Here is a 19,631-nt window from a genome sequence, read left to right on the forward strand (position 1 = left end):
GTCGTGGTTTGACCTTTCCCTGCCCATCTCCTTGCAGCTGAAGTAGAAGAGGAGCAGATTCCCACAGTGACCCCCCAACACCGAGCTCCTTCACCCTCTGCTCCTGCCCTGCAGCAGAAGGGGATTCCTGGCATTTCCCGTTCCCTTTGCCACCCCAGAGAGCCCAAGAGACACCAGGAGACACTGAGGCCACTTTAAGAGATGTTGAGTCCATTTGCAATTATCAAAGTTTCCCCTCCCAGATATGATGAGCCACATTATTAAAAATGGTTAATGAAGCTACCATTTAGTTTTCCTGAAGCACTGAACTATTTGAGCAGCTGTCCCACACACACTCGAGGCCATTCTGGGACCCCCAGCACCTTCCCCCTCCTTTGCACAAGGTTCTGTCCCCACCTTCCCACCTGCAGAGTGGGACAAAGCTCTGCCAGCCAGACCCTGCTCTGCACTGGAAGTGCCATTGCTGAGTGTTAATTAATCCCGGGAATGTTCTGCTGCTGCCAAAGGCTTTGTGTGGGAATAACGATGGCATTGTGCTGTCCTGCCAGGAATGGCCCAAGGCATCAGAAAAGCACTACTTTACGTGTCATCCATCTTATCTACATCTCTCATATGCAAGCAATAAAAAGCTTAAGATAAACTTTGTTGTCTTTCATAAAGAATAATTTAGTTCTCAATTAAAATTGAAGGGCAGAGGTGTTGGATTTAAAAAATCAAAATACACAAACTCCCATCCCCAAGCACAAAGGTTCTGCCCCAGCTGTGACCCGGAGCAGTTTGACATTTACTGGCCCATGGCTGTACCCCAGAACTGCCCTGGGTTATCCAGGGCACCGACAGAGCAAGGCCCCTCCACTGAGAGAGCCCCTGGAACCAGGAACACGAGCAGCCAACACCCACAGCCCCAGGGAGACCAACTGCAGCACCCACGGCCCCAGGGAGACCAACTCCACCAAAAGGGACCATCCAGCCTCCGCCAGCTGCACCATAATGCTCGAGGGCATTTTAAACCTTCCAACCAGACCTGCTGGGTGCTCGACACACCAAACTCAAATTTCTGAACCTCAGAAATGGGGGTTCACTCAAAGAAGGCACCAAATAACCCACAAAGCTCAGGCTTCACACAAACTGACAGGAGCAGAATCCAGGGAAGCCAGACACAACACATCCCAGCCTCCTCCTCAGAGGTCAGCCTGCTCCTCTCAGCCCAGCCCTGGCTCCCAGCAGGGTAACTGAGGCAGGGGAGCCTCCCTCCCACCCAGAGCAGAACCCCTTTGCACATGGACAATATAACACAGCATTGCCAGGAAAAACAACACTAAAAAAAGAAAAAGCCTTTTACCTACCTGACCTTTTTCTGCCTCCCGGGCCCCAGAGCTCACCAGCCTTGCACCTTATCCCAGCACAGCCATTTTCTGCCAGGCTCTGTCCCACAGAACATGTCCCACCTGCCCCTCATCAGCCCTCAGCTTTCCCTAATGAGCTTCACCTGTCCCTTATGAGCCTCACCTGCCCCTCATCAGCCCTCAGCTTTCCTTAATGAGCTTCACCTGCCCCTCATCAGCCCTCAGCTCTCCCTTATGAGCCTCACCTGTCCCTTATGAGCCTCACCTGTCCCTTTTCCCTCTGCCTGGCAGGGGCTGACCCCTCAGCCTGGTACAAACAGTGGGACTTTTTTTCCCTGAGCTTCTGACCCTTCAAATGAACGTGCACTGTGTCCTGTTTGCACAAACAAGCCTCTATAAAGGGTTATGGTGATGTGCTGAAGTAAGAGATTTCTTTGAAAAGACACTTGAGATACCAATCCTGGCACAGGAATTCCCCTATTTAGCCATGTGCATGGAAAATGGGCTGTGCAGTGATGCTCCCCCCAGACAGGTCTGGGTGTATTCACTCTCTCCAGTTTGGAACTCATCCCCTGTTTCCTACTTTTGCTGGACTCCTGTGAATGAATCCAGGGCTCACTTCCTTAAGGTAAAGTGCAATTACCCTGTTCCATTTCCATCCCACCCCACAAACCTAAACCCAGAACACATCAAGTATGAAATGACACTGGAGTGTGTGCACTCAGTGCCCATCAGGGCTCCCTACCTGCCAGGAACCTCCTCTGTCCTTACTCTCTGTTGCTGTTCTCTGACACCTCCTGCTCTCTGCCATCACTGTCCATGTCCTCTCATCTGTGTTGTGTCCTGGATCCTATGGATAAGGCTGTCCTGAAGCACATGGGAAAACCACTGTACACACATGGCACTGCTGACTTTTGAGGCTCAACTCTGCCTTCATCAGATTCCAGCTCCTGGAGAAGAGGGATGGTAGGAAAATCTCACCTTAAGCTTTTTTACTATGATCAGATAGCCCTGGTAACCTTAGAGAAGGAAGCAGAAGCTCTGACATAAGTGCAAGGCCTAGAAAGAGCCCAAGCCCACACCCAAGGAGGGCAGTTTGCAGGCCAGTCTCACAGTCTCTGGTGTGAACTCCCACTGCCCTGGCAGTAACAAAACTGCAAAACTGACCACAGGCAGACTGTATAACCCCTGGGGACAGGCCCTGTCCTCATGGAGAAGAGTTGGCTGGAGCCCAAACCCACCTTAGCAGAACCTGAGAGCTGACTTAGCTACCTCTGCCTGTTCAGGCTGAAGCCAAGAAGAGGAACACTGATTCACACCAACTTGCTTGTCTCGGTACAAAGGCAACTTTTATTACAAACAAATCAAGTAAACCAGAGCATAGGATTCAAATGTAAGAAAGTGCTTTGGAATTTTCAGAACCTTCCTGCCACAGGCTGTGTAACAACAACTCAGGTTCGTGTACCTGAATCACACAAAGCACAATTCAACACTACTACCTGCTCAACAGACACATCTGAAGCAGATGCAGGTGTTTCCACCTGGGCCCAGGACATCATTATCTCATTTGCAAACACTGCTCCAGATCCAGCAAGGCCTGTGGCCAGACAACTCCCAGTAACACAACCATCCATTCACTTGCTTCCAAGTGAAGTTAATATGCAAGTAAACCAATGTGATATAAATAAAGTCACAAAGATAAACAGTACATTTCAAAAACAGATTTCAGCTCTAGTTAACATAGTACAAAACTCTACATTTTCCTTTTATTTACAAAAAATACCAGATTTATACTAGCATAGACAATAATAAAAAATAATTTGTATTTTCACTATTAAGATAATCTATTAAAAGAGTGTCAGAATAAATAGCAACAAAAGTTAAATTTAGTGCTTTTCTTAATTAAGGCTGAGGTTTAAGAGTCAAATCCTACAATCCTATATATGTGCACTATTGAACATGTATATGAAAAAGGATTTGACTCCATGTTTTTTGAAAGTAACAACAAATGTGCAAGTATTGTCTAAAACAGAAGTGGATTTGTTCTTTAACTGGTGGGTTTTAAAGCTCTTTTGACTTCATGTGGGAACACAGCCCCAAATATATCTTCATGGTATCGCTTTTGGCTCTGCAAAAAGAAGAAAGGACACCCAAGAGATGAATTAAGTCCTGCCAGTATGTATCAGTTCAGTAGCTAAAAGGCCTTTTGCATGTGTAGGACTGTTTTTGTGATTGCAGACTTTTGTTACTGTCAGTGAAAGGGACCTCTCTGGATCCCAGGCACATGTGCTCCAGGATGAGTTCTGGTAACAAGTGTCCTAAAAAGCAGCAGCCCCAGGCACTGTGTTCTCAGTGATGGGCCCTCTAAATTCCTAACCTCACTCTCCTCTCTTCATGGAATGACAGAAAATGCTGAGTTGGAAGGGGCCCATCAGGATCATCAGTCCCACCCCCGGCCCTGCACAGACACCCCAACAATCCCATCATGTGCCTGTTGGCACAATAAAGTCTCAAACTCCTGATGTTCCTGACCCACTGCAAAGCTGATCTCCAGGACCCCCAGGGAGACAGCAGGGAAGAGAGCAGGTGTAAGGGAAGAGCTGCACGAGCCAGTGTCACCCCCTGACCAGAGTGACACTGCGCCTGCAGTCACTGTGGGGACTGAGCCCTGGTCCTGTGCAGTCACTGTGGGGACTGAGCCCTGGTCCTGTGCAGTCACTGTGGGGACTGAGCCCTGGTCCTGTGCAGTCACCGTGGGGACTGAGCCCTGGTCCTGTGCAGTCACCGTGGGGACTGAGCCCTGGCTCCTGTGCAGTCACCGTGGGGACTGAGCCCTGGCTCCTGTGCAGTCACCATGGGCACTGAGCCCTGGCTCCTCTGCAGTCACTGTGGGCACTGAGCCCTGGTCCTGTGCTCTGGGCTGCACAGGAGCTCACAGCAGTGTGGTTGTGCAGGCTGCTGGGCCCCCCCCTGGGCACTGACTGGCCAGAATGCCCCGTGTGTCAGAGCATACCTTGAGCTGGAAGAAGTACTCCTGTGCCTGCTGCTGGCTGAGCCGCAGGGCCCTGGCGATGAGCGCGCGCAGTGCCCGCGCCACGTCCCCGGCCATGCGCACGTCCCCGCACACGTACACGTGGCCCTGGCCCTGCAGCACCTCACACACCACGGCCTCCAGCTGCCTCTGCAGGACATCCTGAACGTAGACCTTAGAACAGAGAAAGGACCATCAGACGAGGTTCCTTAAGTGCTACTTGGCTCTTCTAAATTCAGGGTGGGTCTGTGCTCTAAAGCTCTAAACGCCCCCATCTACTCCAGCAGAGAATAAAAATGTCTTCATCCTGCCTTTACAAGCCCCTGATTTGGAAGCTGGGCCTGTCTCTTGATTCAACTAGAGTAGACTAAGACTCCTGTATCTGGCAAAGTCTTCTAACTTTCCAGGAGAGCTAAAAAGAGGATAGCTCAAGTGCTGTTGTTTTGTTCAATCAAGATTTCTTCTACATAAAATTAATTTCTTGGTCACTGTGTCATTGAAATGGGGACAAATGGCCAGAGCCAACTGATTGTTAACTCACAGACTGATCAAATCTTGCAAAATCTAAGGTTTCTGAAAATGTTCCAGTTTCTAGTTTCAAAGCCTGTTTGCAGAGGAAGTGCAGTGAGGGGTTATATTTATGTAGCTTGCTTGTGCTGGAGTGCACAGTGAGATTCCCCTTCCTTTGAAGGAGGGAGGCCTTTTGTCACCTGCTCACAATACACCGAAGCAAAATACTAAAATTCTTAAAGAACATTGTTAAACAGAGTCCAGATCTCAACTTGAGGGGAGACTCTGGAAGGAACCAACCCTTAAAAAATGAGGGAATCAGCCTTACTTTAGCTTGGCCAGGCAGTCTGGAGTAAGCTGTGTAGACTTCTTTCAGGACTCCCTTCCTCTTCATTTCCTCAGTTTCCTCTCTGTAGAGGTGATCCAGGTCTGGCTGTCGGCAGCCAAACAGCAATGTCATGTCCCCTCCTTTGATCCCTGAAAGCAACAGGGGAAGGTGTTTGTCTGAGGGGCAGTCACTGACACAGGACTTACAGAGACACAGGGGGGACCTCCAGGTCCCCAAAGCCCTCAGGAGTACCAGGATGGTCTCCAGTGGGATGGATTAGCTGTGCCAGTGCAGTGCCCAATCATGCTGGGGTGACAAGTCTCTGTGGGGTTCCTTGGCTGGGTCTGGGGGTGTCCCTGGCTGCAGAGCCCTTGTCTGAAGGACTGGGGATGTCCCTGCTGCCAGCTGTGCTGGGCCCCCCAGGGCCCCTCCACGTGTCAGTCCCCATGAGTACCTCTCTGCTCCAGGTCATAGAGACGCTGCAGCCAGAAGCTCCGGAAGGGAGCGATCCCTGTTCCCGAGCCGATCAGGAGGCAGGGCTGGGCTGGCTCCTCTGGGAGATGGAATTCATCAGCACTGAAATGTAAAAATACATGCATTAGGTAATGAGTTTCTGATGGACTCCCAGTGGCAGTTTCCTGACTCAGTCTGAGCAGCACAGCCTCCAGTCTGAAGGCAGTGATGGGCTGGAGGGGTGCTGGGTGCTCCTTGCTACCCCAGCTTTCTGTGCTCTGCAGTGGATAAGCTGACAGTGAAGATGGGGTCATATGAATGGAATTATTTCAGAACTTTCTAATGATTCATGATTTTACTCAAAATAAGACATGGTAAAGGATCTCATCTCTGGAAGACAGGGGATCCCCTCCCTTCTCAGACCCAGCTATTCCAGCTTGTACTCACCAGTCACTTGAAAATATGCAAAGAAAAAAGCCCACTGAAGAAGCTGAACTAAGAACTGCTATTTTTGGGGGTTTTAATCTTGGTTTTTCCCTGCACTCCCTCACTCACCTGCGTATGAAGCACAGAACTGGTTCATCAAGAGCTATTGTATTCAGCCATGTGCTGCAGACTCCATGGTGCAAAGGCCCCTCTCCATCTGAACAGAGCAAGGGAGAACATCTCCGTCAGCACTCAAAAGCTCTCTGTTTTTAAAAAAGCAGTTTATACTTAAAATTATGTTTTTTAAATAAGTGTATGTCTAGTAATGATTTATAAACCAAGGATACACTGATGATGGTGCAGGATTTTAGCAAATCCTGGCCCAGGATGAACACCTGCACTGCAGTGTACTATTCTGCAAGTATCACAATACACAGTTTTTGTTATAGATATGCTTCATGCCATATAGCAGACACAGGATTTTTCTGAACCACAATGCAGCCTAAAGTATCATTTAATTAAGAGAAAAATGCAAACAACAGTTCATTACCTCTCGTCCTGTAGTTTACAACTGCAACTGTCAGATGAATCTCTCTGGCTGTCATGTCACAGGAGGAGCTGACAGAATAGTACCTGGGCTTCAGAAATGGCAGCTGAGTCAGCAAGAAAGCTGTGGAGACCTCAGCAGAGGGAAACTCCTCCAGGACCTCCAGGATGTTTGGGCTGTTGTAAAACTTCCATTTATTGTATTCTTCTGTGCTCTAAAAGCCAAAGGGCATCACCACAATGTTACCAGGTCATGCTGAGTTCAGGAGATCAGGGATATTTGAAATGTCCCTTATAAACAAGATTCCTGCTTTACATTCAATTAAATATGGAGGCAAATCAACAGAGAGTTCTCAAAACTTTTCCAAGACCAATACTGGGGTTTCCTAAGGAATTGTTTGATTTTTGAAAACAGAAGTACAGGATCCCCACCATAAAGTTCTCAGACACCAGGTCTCTCAGTGAGGATGCAGAAGCTGAAGCAGAATCTGTTTCTCAGCTCCCTGTTAAGGGACATCCACAAAACTGTGCAGGTCCAGGTCCTGATCCCTACAGAGCTTTGCTGAGCCCAGAGGGAGGAGCCAGCACTTACCACATCTATGAGTCTTTGGTAGTTAAACCCACATCCCTCCTACTCTCACAGTACCAAATTTTCTGACAAAAATCTCTACCACCACGAGGTGAGAGCAGGCAGGCAGTGACCCACCCAGAACCACACAGGAAACATCAGATCTGAACCCTCCTGATTCCCACGCCCAAGCTGAGCCTCCAGACGACCCTTTCTCTCACCATGGCTGGCTTTCCAAGAACATAGAACATGTAACAGAGGCACAAAAATCCAGCACCGTCTCTACAAAATATTCTTAAGCTTCTGCTCCACAGTCAAAGGGCATCAGAGGGCCTGGTATAAAGTACTGCAAACAGAACTCCAGCCCCAGGGCTTACCTGACACAACACTTCCAGCCTCTGTCTGTCTCCTTCTGCTGTCACCAGCTGGGAGAGTTTCTTTAGCAGTTGTTGGGAGGGTGGAGTAGTGATATCAAGCAAGTATGTCAAAGCCTCAGGGAGTGTGCAGGCTGGAATCTTTCTGTCACTGGTCCAGTAGCCACCTGGAAATGAGGGAAATAAAAGGCCACTTGGCAATGCCCATGGTGTTTGACAGCTGTAGAGCTTTGCAGAACTCAGTGTCTCTCAACATATACCTTCAGGGAGGTGCAGCAGGCCTAGACCACAGGACCCTTCTGAAAGAGGTTAGTGGGAGGTTTCACACATTTTGCAATGGGAGGATCTGACACAGAGAATTGCATGACAACAAAACACCACTTGGAAACTACAGATCTTTAATTTGAGGAAACCATCTTTCTGTGTGCCAGAATCCCATGATTGTTCCCACTAAGATGGGGAAGATGGCCAGGACATATAAGCCTATTTTAGGATTCTGATATGTAGCAACAATAAGCAAACTGTCAATTAATTTAATTGCAGTCGATGGCTAATTTAGCAACTGAATTACAGTGTCACCTTGGGTACCTCTGCAAACTCTGGTGAAGTCACCATGGACTGCCAGAGTGTGCAAAATCAGAATCAAGAATTATAAGAATAACTAAAAAGCAGCAACAAAATCCTACTGAAACTTAACAAACATAGAATCAAATTCTGTCAATAAAAATTCTTAGTCATTTTAAAGAAATCTGTCCAACATCCTCTGTTATTTTGTCTAAAGAAAGCCAACTTACCATCTGTGCAGGTTTCAAGTCTGATAGTCTGATCAGCTGGGGGGGCATCGTGGACACGTGCAATGATGCCATGGACTAGTTCTGGCTGGTTGCCTGGGAAAACCCCGATGTGTTCTCCAGGCAGGTAGTGCACTTCCTGATTAGCCTCACAGGAGAGTTTAACCAGAATGGTAACACGACTGGATAGAGAAGAAGAAGAGATGAGACAGGTCTTGGTTACGTTGACGGGATTTCCCCTGAACTGTGCAGAACAGGAATAAATCTGCAGTGGCAGTTGGCAAGGGCTCCTGTATTCATCACCAAATACCAGACCAGCTTAGGGCTTCATGGAGACTTAAACAAATCAGAGTCCAGACATGTGAAGGACTTGTATCCAAACAAATCAGGTGCTGAAGTGCTGCCTGATCTGTCCCCTACACAATAAACATGCCTGGAAGCAGCCAGTGGAAGTGTAGCCCCACTGCAGACTGAACAGCTCACATACTTGTACTAAGGACAGTACAAAATTCCTAGATATTTCTTAGTAACTGCAGGGAGAAGATGTTTATAACCAGGCATTTTAGATGTTTAAGATTTTAGTAAAATGTAGTATTGCAATATTCAAAAGAATGAGGTGTCATACCTGGACTTTAAACTTTGAAGATTCTGCCTGAATTTCAGCTTCATGGGAATTATATCCTTGGCATGAATGCTTGCAAGAGCTGGTGAGGAAAGAGGACATGACTCATGGTAACTCTGTGGTTAGGTTTGTTTAAAATGTCTTCAAAGAATATGCAGAGAAGAATGGAACATGGCTGGCCCTAGAACGTGACCGACCATCAGTCAGCTCTGTGTGCTCTAGTCCCTGACTAAAAGCAGTTCACCTCAGCTTTTGTTCCTCTGGGGATGCTACTGTGCTGGAAAAGATCATTTATGCAGTGTAAACCAGTGTCTTTTTTTCTCTGACCACTACCCCTCATTATATGCATTTGACCATCTGGCAGGGCCAGGAGCACTTCTGCCAAACCTTCACAGTTCAGATCCCCTGAAGCAGCAAAGACAGAGGGAGGGGAAGGTGGGAGCAATACCTTTAGCCAGGTCCATGGGCTGAGAGTCATACACTATCCTGTAACTGGTAGGATCCCAGCTTTCCTCAGAGGTGTAGATCTCAGGCAACTGAATACTGTGTCCTCCACGGATGTTAAAAATGTCACAGGCAGCCTAGAAAAAAACCACAAAAAATGAGGCTATTCACAGTAAAAAAAAATAATCTTAGCGTTGTCATATCCTAAGGAGGAGCTATCAGCTTCACAAATTGCTATTTCCTACTGCTTCTGTTGAGTTCAGTGATGTTACAGGGCTCCAGTGAGTTCAGTTCCACTTCTATGCCAGTATAGGTAAAAAAAGTTCTACTGCAAAAAATTCTGATGCTACCACCTTGTTCATACCAAAAGGGTATGCAAACCCTTTACCCAAAAGGGTTCATGCAACTTCATGTGAACATTAAAAAATAACAGAAAAGGGACTCAGTTCCCTCTCCAACTTAGGCGAGCAGTAGAGAAGAGGGGAGTTCCAAACTCATGTATAAATTCAGATGTTTGGTTTCCTTCATTTTCCCTCATTTTTATGGGAAGCTAGTGAATACTGAACTAAAATGAATGAATGAACTAAAATATGAGCTATATTTCTAAATTCACCTTGAAAGCACTGACTGCCCAGGTGCGAAAGGCTTCTTCTTGCCCATTGAGTTCATCCCCTTCACCGACTGGAGTGAGCTGGGAAGCCCCGAGCTGGGCCAGTTTTTGGTCAATGGCACGAGCAAAGGCACAGAACTCTGGATACATGCTGGACCCCAAACCAAACACAGCATACCTGCACATGGAAATAAAAACAGGATTGCTGTGTTAAGCTACATGAAATGCAGAAGGACTCAATAACATGCAAACCAAACAACAAAGTATTTTTACCTAATTTTTTTTCTCAGCAGTTTCAGTGTGAACAAGGAGTTCTTCAAGGTCTGCATAAAAATTCATAAAACACTTAAGGTTAGGAAAATATCCCGATTTAAAACAGAAGTGTGATCCTGATTCATATCTTACTCAAGGACATGAGACAGATGAAAGGGCTGTCTTTGGTGTCAGTCTTTGAGCTGAGTCTCATACACACTTCTGAGTGGAACATTACCTTTCCGTTACCTGGAGAATCTCCATTTCCAAAAGTGCTTGTAACCACTAAAAGAAGTGTTTCTTTTTCCAGGTCACAAATATTGTACTCATCCATGCACAGAATCTGGAAGGAATAAAGCTCATGAGACACTGTTAGCAGACATAACAGCCTTAGATAGCTCTAGTGTCAGATGTACACTGACCAAACTGACATGGCATTATGCCAGATGAATACAAAACCAAAGTTCTAGTCCAACTTGTATTTACTGAACATTCAAAACATAGGTTTGGAGAAGCCAAACTTCTTCCTCCATGCAGTGTGGATGATTTACACTCCTTACCCTGGTGTTGAAGGCACAGTTGAAGAGGTTGCACAGGGTGTTGGCAAGTGTTTCTGATTTCCCCGTCTCTGTTGCAAAGATTACAGTGACCTTGGCCCTGGTGGCCATTGCTTGTCGCATGAGTGAGGATGCAAAGAGTACAGCCCTGGGGAAAGAGAACCATATATAATAATTGATTCACAAACAAGCTGGGAAACACTGATCTTGAGCAAGGCTGTTCCTTGGAAGATGGTGCAGAAGCAGCACACTCTAGATAGACCTGAACAAGAACCTTAGGTACGAATGAGTGGACAGGTAAGGCTATGATTCAAACAACTCAGGTGGTCCCTACTGTAGTAATTGATTTTTTTTTTTAAGTAGAACAGAAACACCACAAGAATAGAATAGAATAGCTGGACAAAGCATGAGGAGTCTGATTAGAGCAACTTACTTTGCCAGCATGCTAAACTTTATTTCTTTTTTCTTTGGCCTCCGGGTCTCATCACGCCACACATGTGTTTTCCATGCATCCACCTTTAAAAAAAAGTTAAGCTTCAAAAATTTATACACAAATTTCTATATCTTTGAATTTGTACACAATTTGTATATCTTTGAAGGGCCAGATCAAATAGAATCTGTATATACAATCCACTGAGTACAAATACAGGATCAGTCTCTGTAGCATTAAACTGCATTTTACTTAAAGCCGGAGAATTCAACAGAACTAACATCACCTTTCACATACAAAGCTCCTATCTGCTGTTTCTGAATCTCTCCAGTGAACTTTAATTACCCAGGCCTTGTCACCCAGACTCCTTCAGGCCTCATATTGTGTCTGGACTGCTGAGCTCGTCTACTAGATTCGGCTTTTGGTTTTGATGCTGTGTACCTGGTAGTAATAGAAGGGGGTGAGGACATAGTTCACCATCTCCTGGTGGAACACGGGCGTTATGCTGCCTGACATGGGAGGCACGATCCACACCCAGTCGGCCGGGCAGCCGCCCCGCGCGCGGTACTCGCTCTGCATGTACTTCAGGAAGGACTCGGAGGCCGAGTGGTGATCCAGGATAGTCACATTCTGCTTCTAGAACAATTGCAAAAAGAAAAGCATACATGAAAAAGCCTATTCTGCTCCTCTACCTGATGTGTTTAAAGTAATCCTCTTGCTTTGGTTAATATTTCAAGGACTTTACTCAGTGCTGGGAAATAATTACTATCAGATAATAATTACAGATACAGACTGAGGCGCGGGCCTTTGATTAAGGACTCTTATATCTTTTCTTTAACATCAGCATTTCCCTCTCCCATACTGGGAGTGCATGCTGTAAAGCCTCTGATTCACTTTTACCCGCTTCTCATATTGCCATGATATGTTAAATAAACTGGAATTGAAAATAAAATATATTAATCCAATGGCTTTACATAGGTTTTGACACATAGATAAGTGTGTTAAAAGGATGAAAAATCTTGCTCTTAACTCCCTTTTCTTTTTCTCTCCCTTCTGTCTTCCCCCAAGAGGAAATATGGATTTCTCTACTTTCCCAGGTGTAAATCAAGAATAACTGTATTGAAATCACACTGTAATCTCCACTGAGCATTGGGCCATTGGCACTGCATTTGTATAAAGTTGTTTCAAGCGAGAGGAAAAGGGACACCCAGTGTTCAGTGTCTCTCCCACACTCTGACTCACCTGGAAGCTATGAAGCACAGCCACATTGACCTCTACAACAGCCCGGTCCTTCCATAACGATGACAGTTTGTTTGTTTCCAGTCCCATTCTCCTCCCTACCTCCTACGAGTGAAAAGGGGAGAGAATAGGGAAAAGCAAATTTACTACATGGAACTTTGACCCCATGATTTATCTACCTCATCACCCTAATATGCAGGAAAAATTAGTCCAGAAGGGGGAAGAATTAGTCTCATGCTGGGAAAGTGATGGCAGCAGAAACACCTGAGATCAAAGGTAAACTTGGATTTTGGAGTTCTGGTTCCTGAGGCTGTTCCAGTTTCATAAAGGGAGTGGTTCTCTCCCACCCCCACAAACACTGGTAGTGTCTCTTTTCCAAAACAAGTTCATTCCCCTGCAGACCAACCCCCTTCCACCCGAGCAGGTACCTTCAGGATGTTGTAGCGCTGCACGTCACAGAAGTCTCGCACTCCTATCTCTGTGCCCATGTACCAGCCGTTGAAGGGGCACGCCGTGAACTCCAGGCCCCCCGCCTCCAGCAGCATGTAGGACACGGCAGGCAGTGCATACCACCTCAGATCCAGGTCCTTGAACCACTCATATCTGCCAAAACACCACTTTGGTTCATTTTGGTGTGTCTTTTCCTCCTTGAGGCAATAACCACAAAAGCCCAGGAAGACAAAGAGTACCGGTTCCAGGAGCAATGACCCACGGAGCAGGGTCTGCCAAAGCTCACAGCAGTTTTCAGTGCAGCAACTGAGAATTGCCTGCTACAGAAACTGCAGAACCATATTACAGAGTTCTGCAATCTGCAGGCCAGTTCCAAAGCAAACAAGAATTAAAAACCAACGAGAGAAAGGTAACAAACACTTTGTTGTGAGTGAAGCTGTATTTTACTTGTGTATTACACTGGCATAAGAAATTATGATTTTTAAAATTCTGAATAGGACTGAAATGTAGATTGGGGAAAAAAAAGATTTCCAATAAAACTGCTATCGGCTTCCTTAATTTAAAATCTATTTCATTTTTGTAACAGGCATTTTACCTTTCAGGACAATTTACCAACATTTCATCCTGACAAAGAACTCATAAAGTGACTGCGACAGGCACAGCCCAATAACCTGCCAAGGTGAGGCAGAGGCAAAAATGCAATTATCTAAATCTTGCATGCTTACTTTGGATGCTCCATTGGCACTTCAAGGACAATTTCTGGAGGTATTTCAAATATTTCTGGGTCTTGGCCGTTTGCTTGGAGGACAAGTGGAAGTACATCAAAGCGGCCATATTTCGGCTTCCACCCAAGCTCGATGCACAACTGCAAACACAGAAAGTACATTTTGTGTTTCTTTCAGATTTCCCTCTCCAGATTTAAGACAGAAGAATTTGAACCCCCTAAAACCTGCTGAGGTAAATTGTAAGCGATAAAGGTTATCCTTCCCATTCAAACAGTGTTGAGCCATTTGTTGAGGTACTGTTTGTGTCCCTGGTCGTGTCCTGACAGGGGAGTATTAGCTCACCCTGTTCTGAGATGGAGGACAGTATTTTACATCAGGACTGTATGAAATTCCTGCTCCAGCCTGCACCTAGAACCTGCGGGGCAGAGCATCCCACTCACTGCTCACCTCCCTACCACTGTGCATCAACATGCAAGGAACATGCAGGGAGCTGGGTTAGCCCAGCTGGGAGCAGTGAGGCTGATGGGCAGGGTACCTGTGTGAACTCTGCACTGGCAGGGTCTCCCAGCACGGCCCCCCCGGGCAGGCGGTACCCGGCGTATCGGATCAGCTGGCTGTTCCACACCCGGAAATCGTGCTGCCCGTCCGTCCGCTGCGGGAACACCGTGATGGCTGATCTGCACGAGAGACAGCACACCCCTCACACCACGACACCAAACACGAGAGACAGCCACACCCTCACACCAGGACACCAAACACCAGAGACAGCACACCCCTCACACCACGACACCAAACACGAGAGACAGCCACACCCTCACACCACGACACCAAACACGAGAGACAGCACACCCCTCACACCACGACACCAAACACGAGAGACAGCCACACCCTCACACCACGACACCAAACACCAGAGACAGCACACCCCTCACACCAGGACACCAAACACCAGAGACAACCACACCCCTCACACCACGACACCAAACACGAGAGACAGCACACCCCTCACACCACGACACCAAACAGGAGAGACAGCACACCCCTCACACCACGACACCAAATACCACCTCATTTCTAAGACATATATTGTTACCAACGGAAAATATTTTATATTTCTAAAATAAACATCAGTAGAAATAAAATCATTCATCCTCTCTACCCATCCCCCCGAATCTCAAATCGTCTCTTTTCCCCAGGAATTGCGAAAGGTTTTGCGACATCAACCGTGAAAGTTAAAAATTTCAAAGTGGCTGATGGGTCACGTGAGAGGAACATATAAAAATACCAGGAGAAATAAAAGCAGAGATGAGTTGTCAAAATATTTAGATAAACCATTCAGGTATTTTTGATGCCAGATCTGGATGTGATTTTTGTAGTTTAAAGTTAAAATTTAAGAGACCTACCTTATATTCCCATTGTTTGTGGCATACTGAATATGACGACAGATATGCTCAAACATTTCCTGTGCTGTTTTACAGTCCCGTGCATCAAACACCTGCATGTTTCCAACAGAAATGTAAAGAAGAAAACTTACTTTGAGACAGTAATGAAAGCTTGTTATTTTTCCTGTGCATTTAAGGAAAGGAAAGATTGTAGCTTCATTAGGAAAGGTTCATTTTTACAGTCTTTATATGTATCATTTTCACACACAACAATCCTCCAAGGACCAAAACATGCACCTGGTTCCATGACACACCTGGTTCCTGCACTCACACTCCCACACATTTTCATTCAGCTGTGAAACAGAGAACTACAAAAAATGATCTTATAAGTAGTAGGGAGTCCTCAGTTGGAGCAATGGCATGTTCTACCAAAGTAAAGGACATTTTTCCATTTCCCAGCAGAGACTATTTGGCCCATAACCTCTGGATCCTTAGCTTACCTGTAGATTGGACCACTGGATTCTCCCAATGCACCTGGGTGCATTCCTCCAGGCCTGTTTGGCAGCAAAGGTCAGCTCATCCTTTGTCAGATGGTAGGTTCCTGTAGTTTCTATCTCCCTGGTCACTGTTTCCAGCCGGCCTGGGTATTCTTCCATTTTTGATCTTTTGAACAGGAAACAGCCATGAAAAGAAACAATGAGAATTTCATGACTCAGAACTGATTCAAAGTGCAGACATTCTCTTTATGTTCAGGGTCAAGAACACCCCAGACATTGCTGAAGCCATGAAGCTTGTGAGCATCCTTCTGCACGAGCAGACTTCCACTGGCAGCACTGCTGTTACCTGCCTGAATGCAAGGGAGAGGATTTCCAGGGAGGGCATTGACATCTGGGTAGGCTGAGATAGGAAAAGTCTGAATAAACACAGAGAGACCTGTTGCTGTTGTGAATCTGCACTCACTGCATGTAGACATAAATGACTCTACCCTTTATGAAAACCTCCATTGCCTCACAAAGGCAGCAGTTTCACTGGGCTGCAGGTGGAGAAGGCACTGTCACTGTCCCCCACCTCCCTCCACTGCACCCCACTCCTGTCCCCAGGCACAGCTGTCACCCAGTGCAGCTCTCTGGGGGCTGAGAGTTTGACCAAAAGGCAGAGGGGATTCCAGGTAACGGGATGAGTTAAGTCCACAGGACTCTGACTGAGAACTGCAGAGGAGAATTGTTTCTGGCTTTAGAATTTCAGGACTTCTGTCCCTATGGAGTGTGAATGACAGTTCACTGGCCTCATGAAGAAATGGACACACTAGAAATTTCAGTAGTGACACCATCCTTTCACCACCCAACACATGCAGGAATTTTTCACAGGCTTTTCTGTAAAGGTTTTCAGTTTAAATTTGGATTTTGTAGATTAATTTGGAAAAAAAAAATTGTCAAATCACAAGCAAATGAAAACCAGAGAGAGCTTTGTGCCAAAGGTAGGATGACAGTGACTGTCCTCTCAAAGTTCCATTATTGTCACAGGGACACAGCTCTTCTGAGCAAAGTAAGTAGGATTTTCATTCCTAAGAGGAAGTGCTGAGCAATTCCTTTGTCAGGGAAACCAACTCTAAAATTCTTTAGCTTGATAACAGAGAGTGAAGTCAAAACATTAGAAAATATCTATCACAGCACAGACAAAAACTGTTTTGTTGGCTTACAGACAGAATGAAAGTAGCCTGCACTGTCTGAGAGTGTTCACATTCTCAGCAAGATGAAAGATCAAGGGCAAGCATGTAAGATACTGTAAATCAATGTGATCAAACAGCCATGAGCAGAGACACAGAGATGTGGCAAGTACAGCCTGTGTGTATGACAGGGACTTTCAGAAAGATTCAGAGGGAAGAAAGCTTTGTAGAAGAGTTCAAAGCATCTAAAGAAGTGGCCACTATTTGGGTGAGTCCCTTTGAAAGTTTGATAATGTTTGATAATGTTTGAGTAAACACTGAATTGTTGCTTGAAAGCTGGTCAGGTGAAATGTCACTGCAAACTCTTGCACCTCAACCAGCTGTCCCAGCATTTCCTGCAACAAGATGCCTCTGCACCACGACCACTTTTGTGAGAACCTCTTGGCATGCTCACTGAGCTTATGCTGATAGCACAGAGCAAGGCTGAGAAGCAAGACTGGCCTTCCAACATTTGGCTAAAGCCTTGAGAGGAACACAGAGAAAAGGGACTTGGAACAGCACAAACAAAACACATTATCAACATTATTCATGTCTCAGACTGATCTGAGTGAAGCTAATCTCAACCCATACCAAGAAAACAGCAGGTAACACCCTGTAAGAGAGCCCTCAATGCACTGGGATGTAGCACACTCCAAAGGGATGGGGCTGAGCAGTGCATGGTACAGAGTCCATTCCTGTGTTCCCAACTCCCTGCATTGGCACAAAGAGCATATTAAGTTCAGGGGTAGTTTTATTTAGCTTTTCTAACAGTCCTTATGTAGTTTTTAAATGCATGCTATGTAACAGGAACCTCCTCGAGTCTCACACACGGGTAGGGAGAGGACTTTTTTATACCAAAAATAAAGGTAAATTGGCTTACTCTTTAAATGAACTGTAGTACTGCTTGAGAAAGTCAATTGCCTGAGGCAAAAGCTCTTCCAGTGGAACTGGCCCATCTCTGGTACCTCTCACCTGGCCCTTTGGGGTCATGAGTGACCCTTGGCAGGCTTTGGTCTGGCAGTTGATAACCTGAAAAACAATAAAATGACAAAACCCAATGTTGCACTCTGTATTTTTTCAAAGTGCTGAAAAATTCCTGTTCAGATTTCTGTATTTCACCTCCTTTGCTGTCAGGTGTAGTGTGTCAAGAAAGCTGGATCCATTTTCCAAGTTTCTTATTCTTAAATGTCTTGGACATCTTGATATTTGGTTTGAAACTTTGGTATCACTTTGAGGGAAGTTCTGGACAGAGAAAAGATAAAAATGTATACTGTCTTCAGATCTATTAAACATCTTGAAGTTTCATTTTAAAGTTTATTTGACCATTAAAAGGCTACAGATAAATTCAAGAAACTAGATATGTGATCTACTCCAACATGAGTATGTATTTGACTACAAAACTATTGAGCTAATCAACAGTTTGACAGGGAATGGGGGAAAAAAGTATTTTTGTACTAATCAAACAGTATCTGCCACTGCAAACACCTTTATAATTTCAGCAAGGCCTTGCCTCTGAACATAATATTTGCAGTCTCAGGAAAACAGTGCACCAGGCAATTTTAGAGACAGGACAGGTTTGTTACTAAAGGCTGGGTCTGCAAAGGTGAGTAAAGGAATCAGCCACCCCAATCCCCACAGGCTCACCTCTTCCCTTAGGTCTTACCCAGGCTCCCTTTAGGTCAGAAAAGAACTTTCACCCAAAGATCTCCCAGCAGCCCTAACCTCCTGCAACCACAGTCAGGCCTCACAGAGAACTCTGAGCAGTTTTGAGCAGCAAGCCCCACTCCTGAACTGTTATTATCAAACAAAGATGTTGGAACACACCTCTCCCTCCTCCCCGGCCTTTGCCGAAGTCACGACGGGCAGCTCCTTGATCTGCTTCTTGCTCGGATCATACAACTTGGCATCATCCTTTTCTAAGCTTTAAAAGGGAGAAAGAGAATTTAGTATAAGGTGACATGCTTGGGTTTGATTAGTTTTGCCCTCAGCACCAGCAGGGAGATGCTCAGCACTGTCTCTGAAAGTTGTGCTGAGCCCATAAGCCAAGCAGGGAGGGGAGCAGTGGACCAGGAGTCAAAAGTAAAGCCAGAGTGTCACCCTTCCCAGGGCACTGTGTGGGAAGGAAAACAACAGATATAAAACCTGAAATAATTAACAGCTCGCAGACTGAGAAATTTGAGATGCATCTGCAACTTATTTTATACAGTACCTTGTATGAATTGCATCACAGAAATACTTTACCAACTTAATTACAGCATAAATAATCACTTTGCTATTTTTATAGCACACAAATGCCTCCTGATAATACATGAAACCATTACAATACCAAATAAATTTAGAACTATGAAAGAAAAAGCAAGATGTTTTATATCCTCAATGACTGTATAACTTAAACACAAAAGTTTAATGTCCATTACCAAGTAACACCACCCAGGGACCCCCAGGGACAATATTCTTTCGTTAATATTAGTGTTTTGGAAACACGTTACAGGTTTCTCCAGAACCCAAACTACTTAATATCTTCCCTTTTCAAATGAAAAATAAACTATGAAACTATTAAAGGACCAGGATCTTACCCACGGATCTTCCTATTTTTCTCCACGTTGTTATTGAAATCCTTCTCTCCAGAGTACTGGCTCTTGGCAGCACGAGATTTGAACACAAACTGCCAGGGGCACAGCATTTTGTATGCTTTACTTGTGGTCTTAGTTCACAGTGCTGAAACCTTGTTCTGTGTGTTATGGGAACACTTCTGAGGACACAGAAAACCCAACAAGGTCAGTTTTTACCCAAGAGGGTAACTCCCTTTAACATCACTCAGAAACTCCCCAGACTAACTGAT

General features: G+C 45.5%; 1 protein-coding gene across 1 annotated transcript; it reads right to left on the reverse strand.

The window, feature by feature from the left end:
- Window positions 1–2,694: 2,694 nt before the first annotated feature.
- NOS2 (nitric oxide synthase 2) lies at window positions 2,695–19,513 on the reverse strand. The gene is made up of 26 exons (XM_032707260.1): window positions 19,366–19,513; window positions 18,614–18,710; window positions 17,909–18,031; window positions 17,670–17,818; window positions 15,585–15,747; window positions 15,106–15,197; window positions 14,238–14,379; window positions 13,703–13,842; window positions 12,956–13,130; window positions 12,531–12,632; window positions 11,730–11,924; window positions 11,292–11,374; window positions 10,862–11,006; window positions 10,540–10,644; window positions 10,323–10,372; window positions 10,053–10,227; window positions 9,444–9,576; window positions 8,999–9,077; window positions 8,377–8,555; window positions 7,586–7,749; window positions 6,645–6,855; window positions 6,224–6,311; window positions 5,670–5,791; window positions 5,216–5,364; window positions 4,360–4,551; window positions 2,695–3,474 (listed from the first exon to the last, which is right to left on the reverse strand). The coding sequence occupies exons 1-26, from the start codon at window positions 19,470–19,472 to the stop codon at window positions 3,394–3,396; spliced, it is 3,441 nt and encodes a 1,146-aa protein (XP_032563151.1). The 5' UTR covers window positions 19,473–19,513; the 3' UTR covers window positions 2,695–3,393.
- Between the last annotated feature and the right edge of the window lie 118 nt (window positions 19,514–19,631).

This window comes from Chiroxiphia lanceolata, chromosome 20, assembly GCF_009829145.1.
Source record: "Chiroxiphia lanceolata isolate bChiLan1 chromosome 20, bChiLan1.pri, whole genome shotgun sequence".
Classification (NCBI taxonomy): Eukaryota; Metazoa; Chordata; class Aves; order Passeriformes; family Pipridae; genus Chiroxiphia; species Chiroxiphia lanceolata.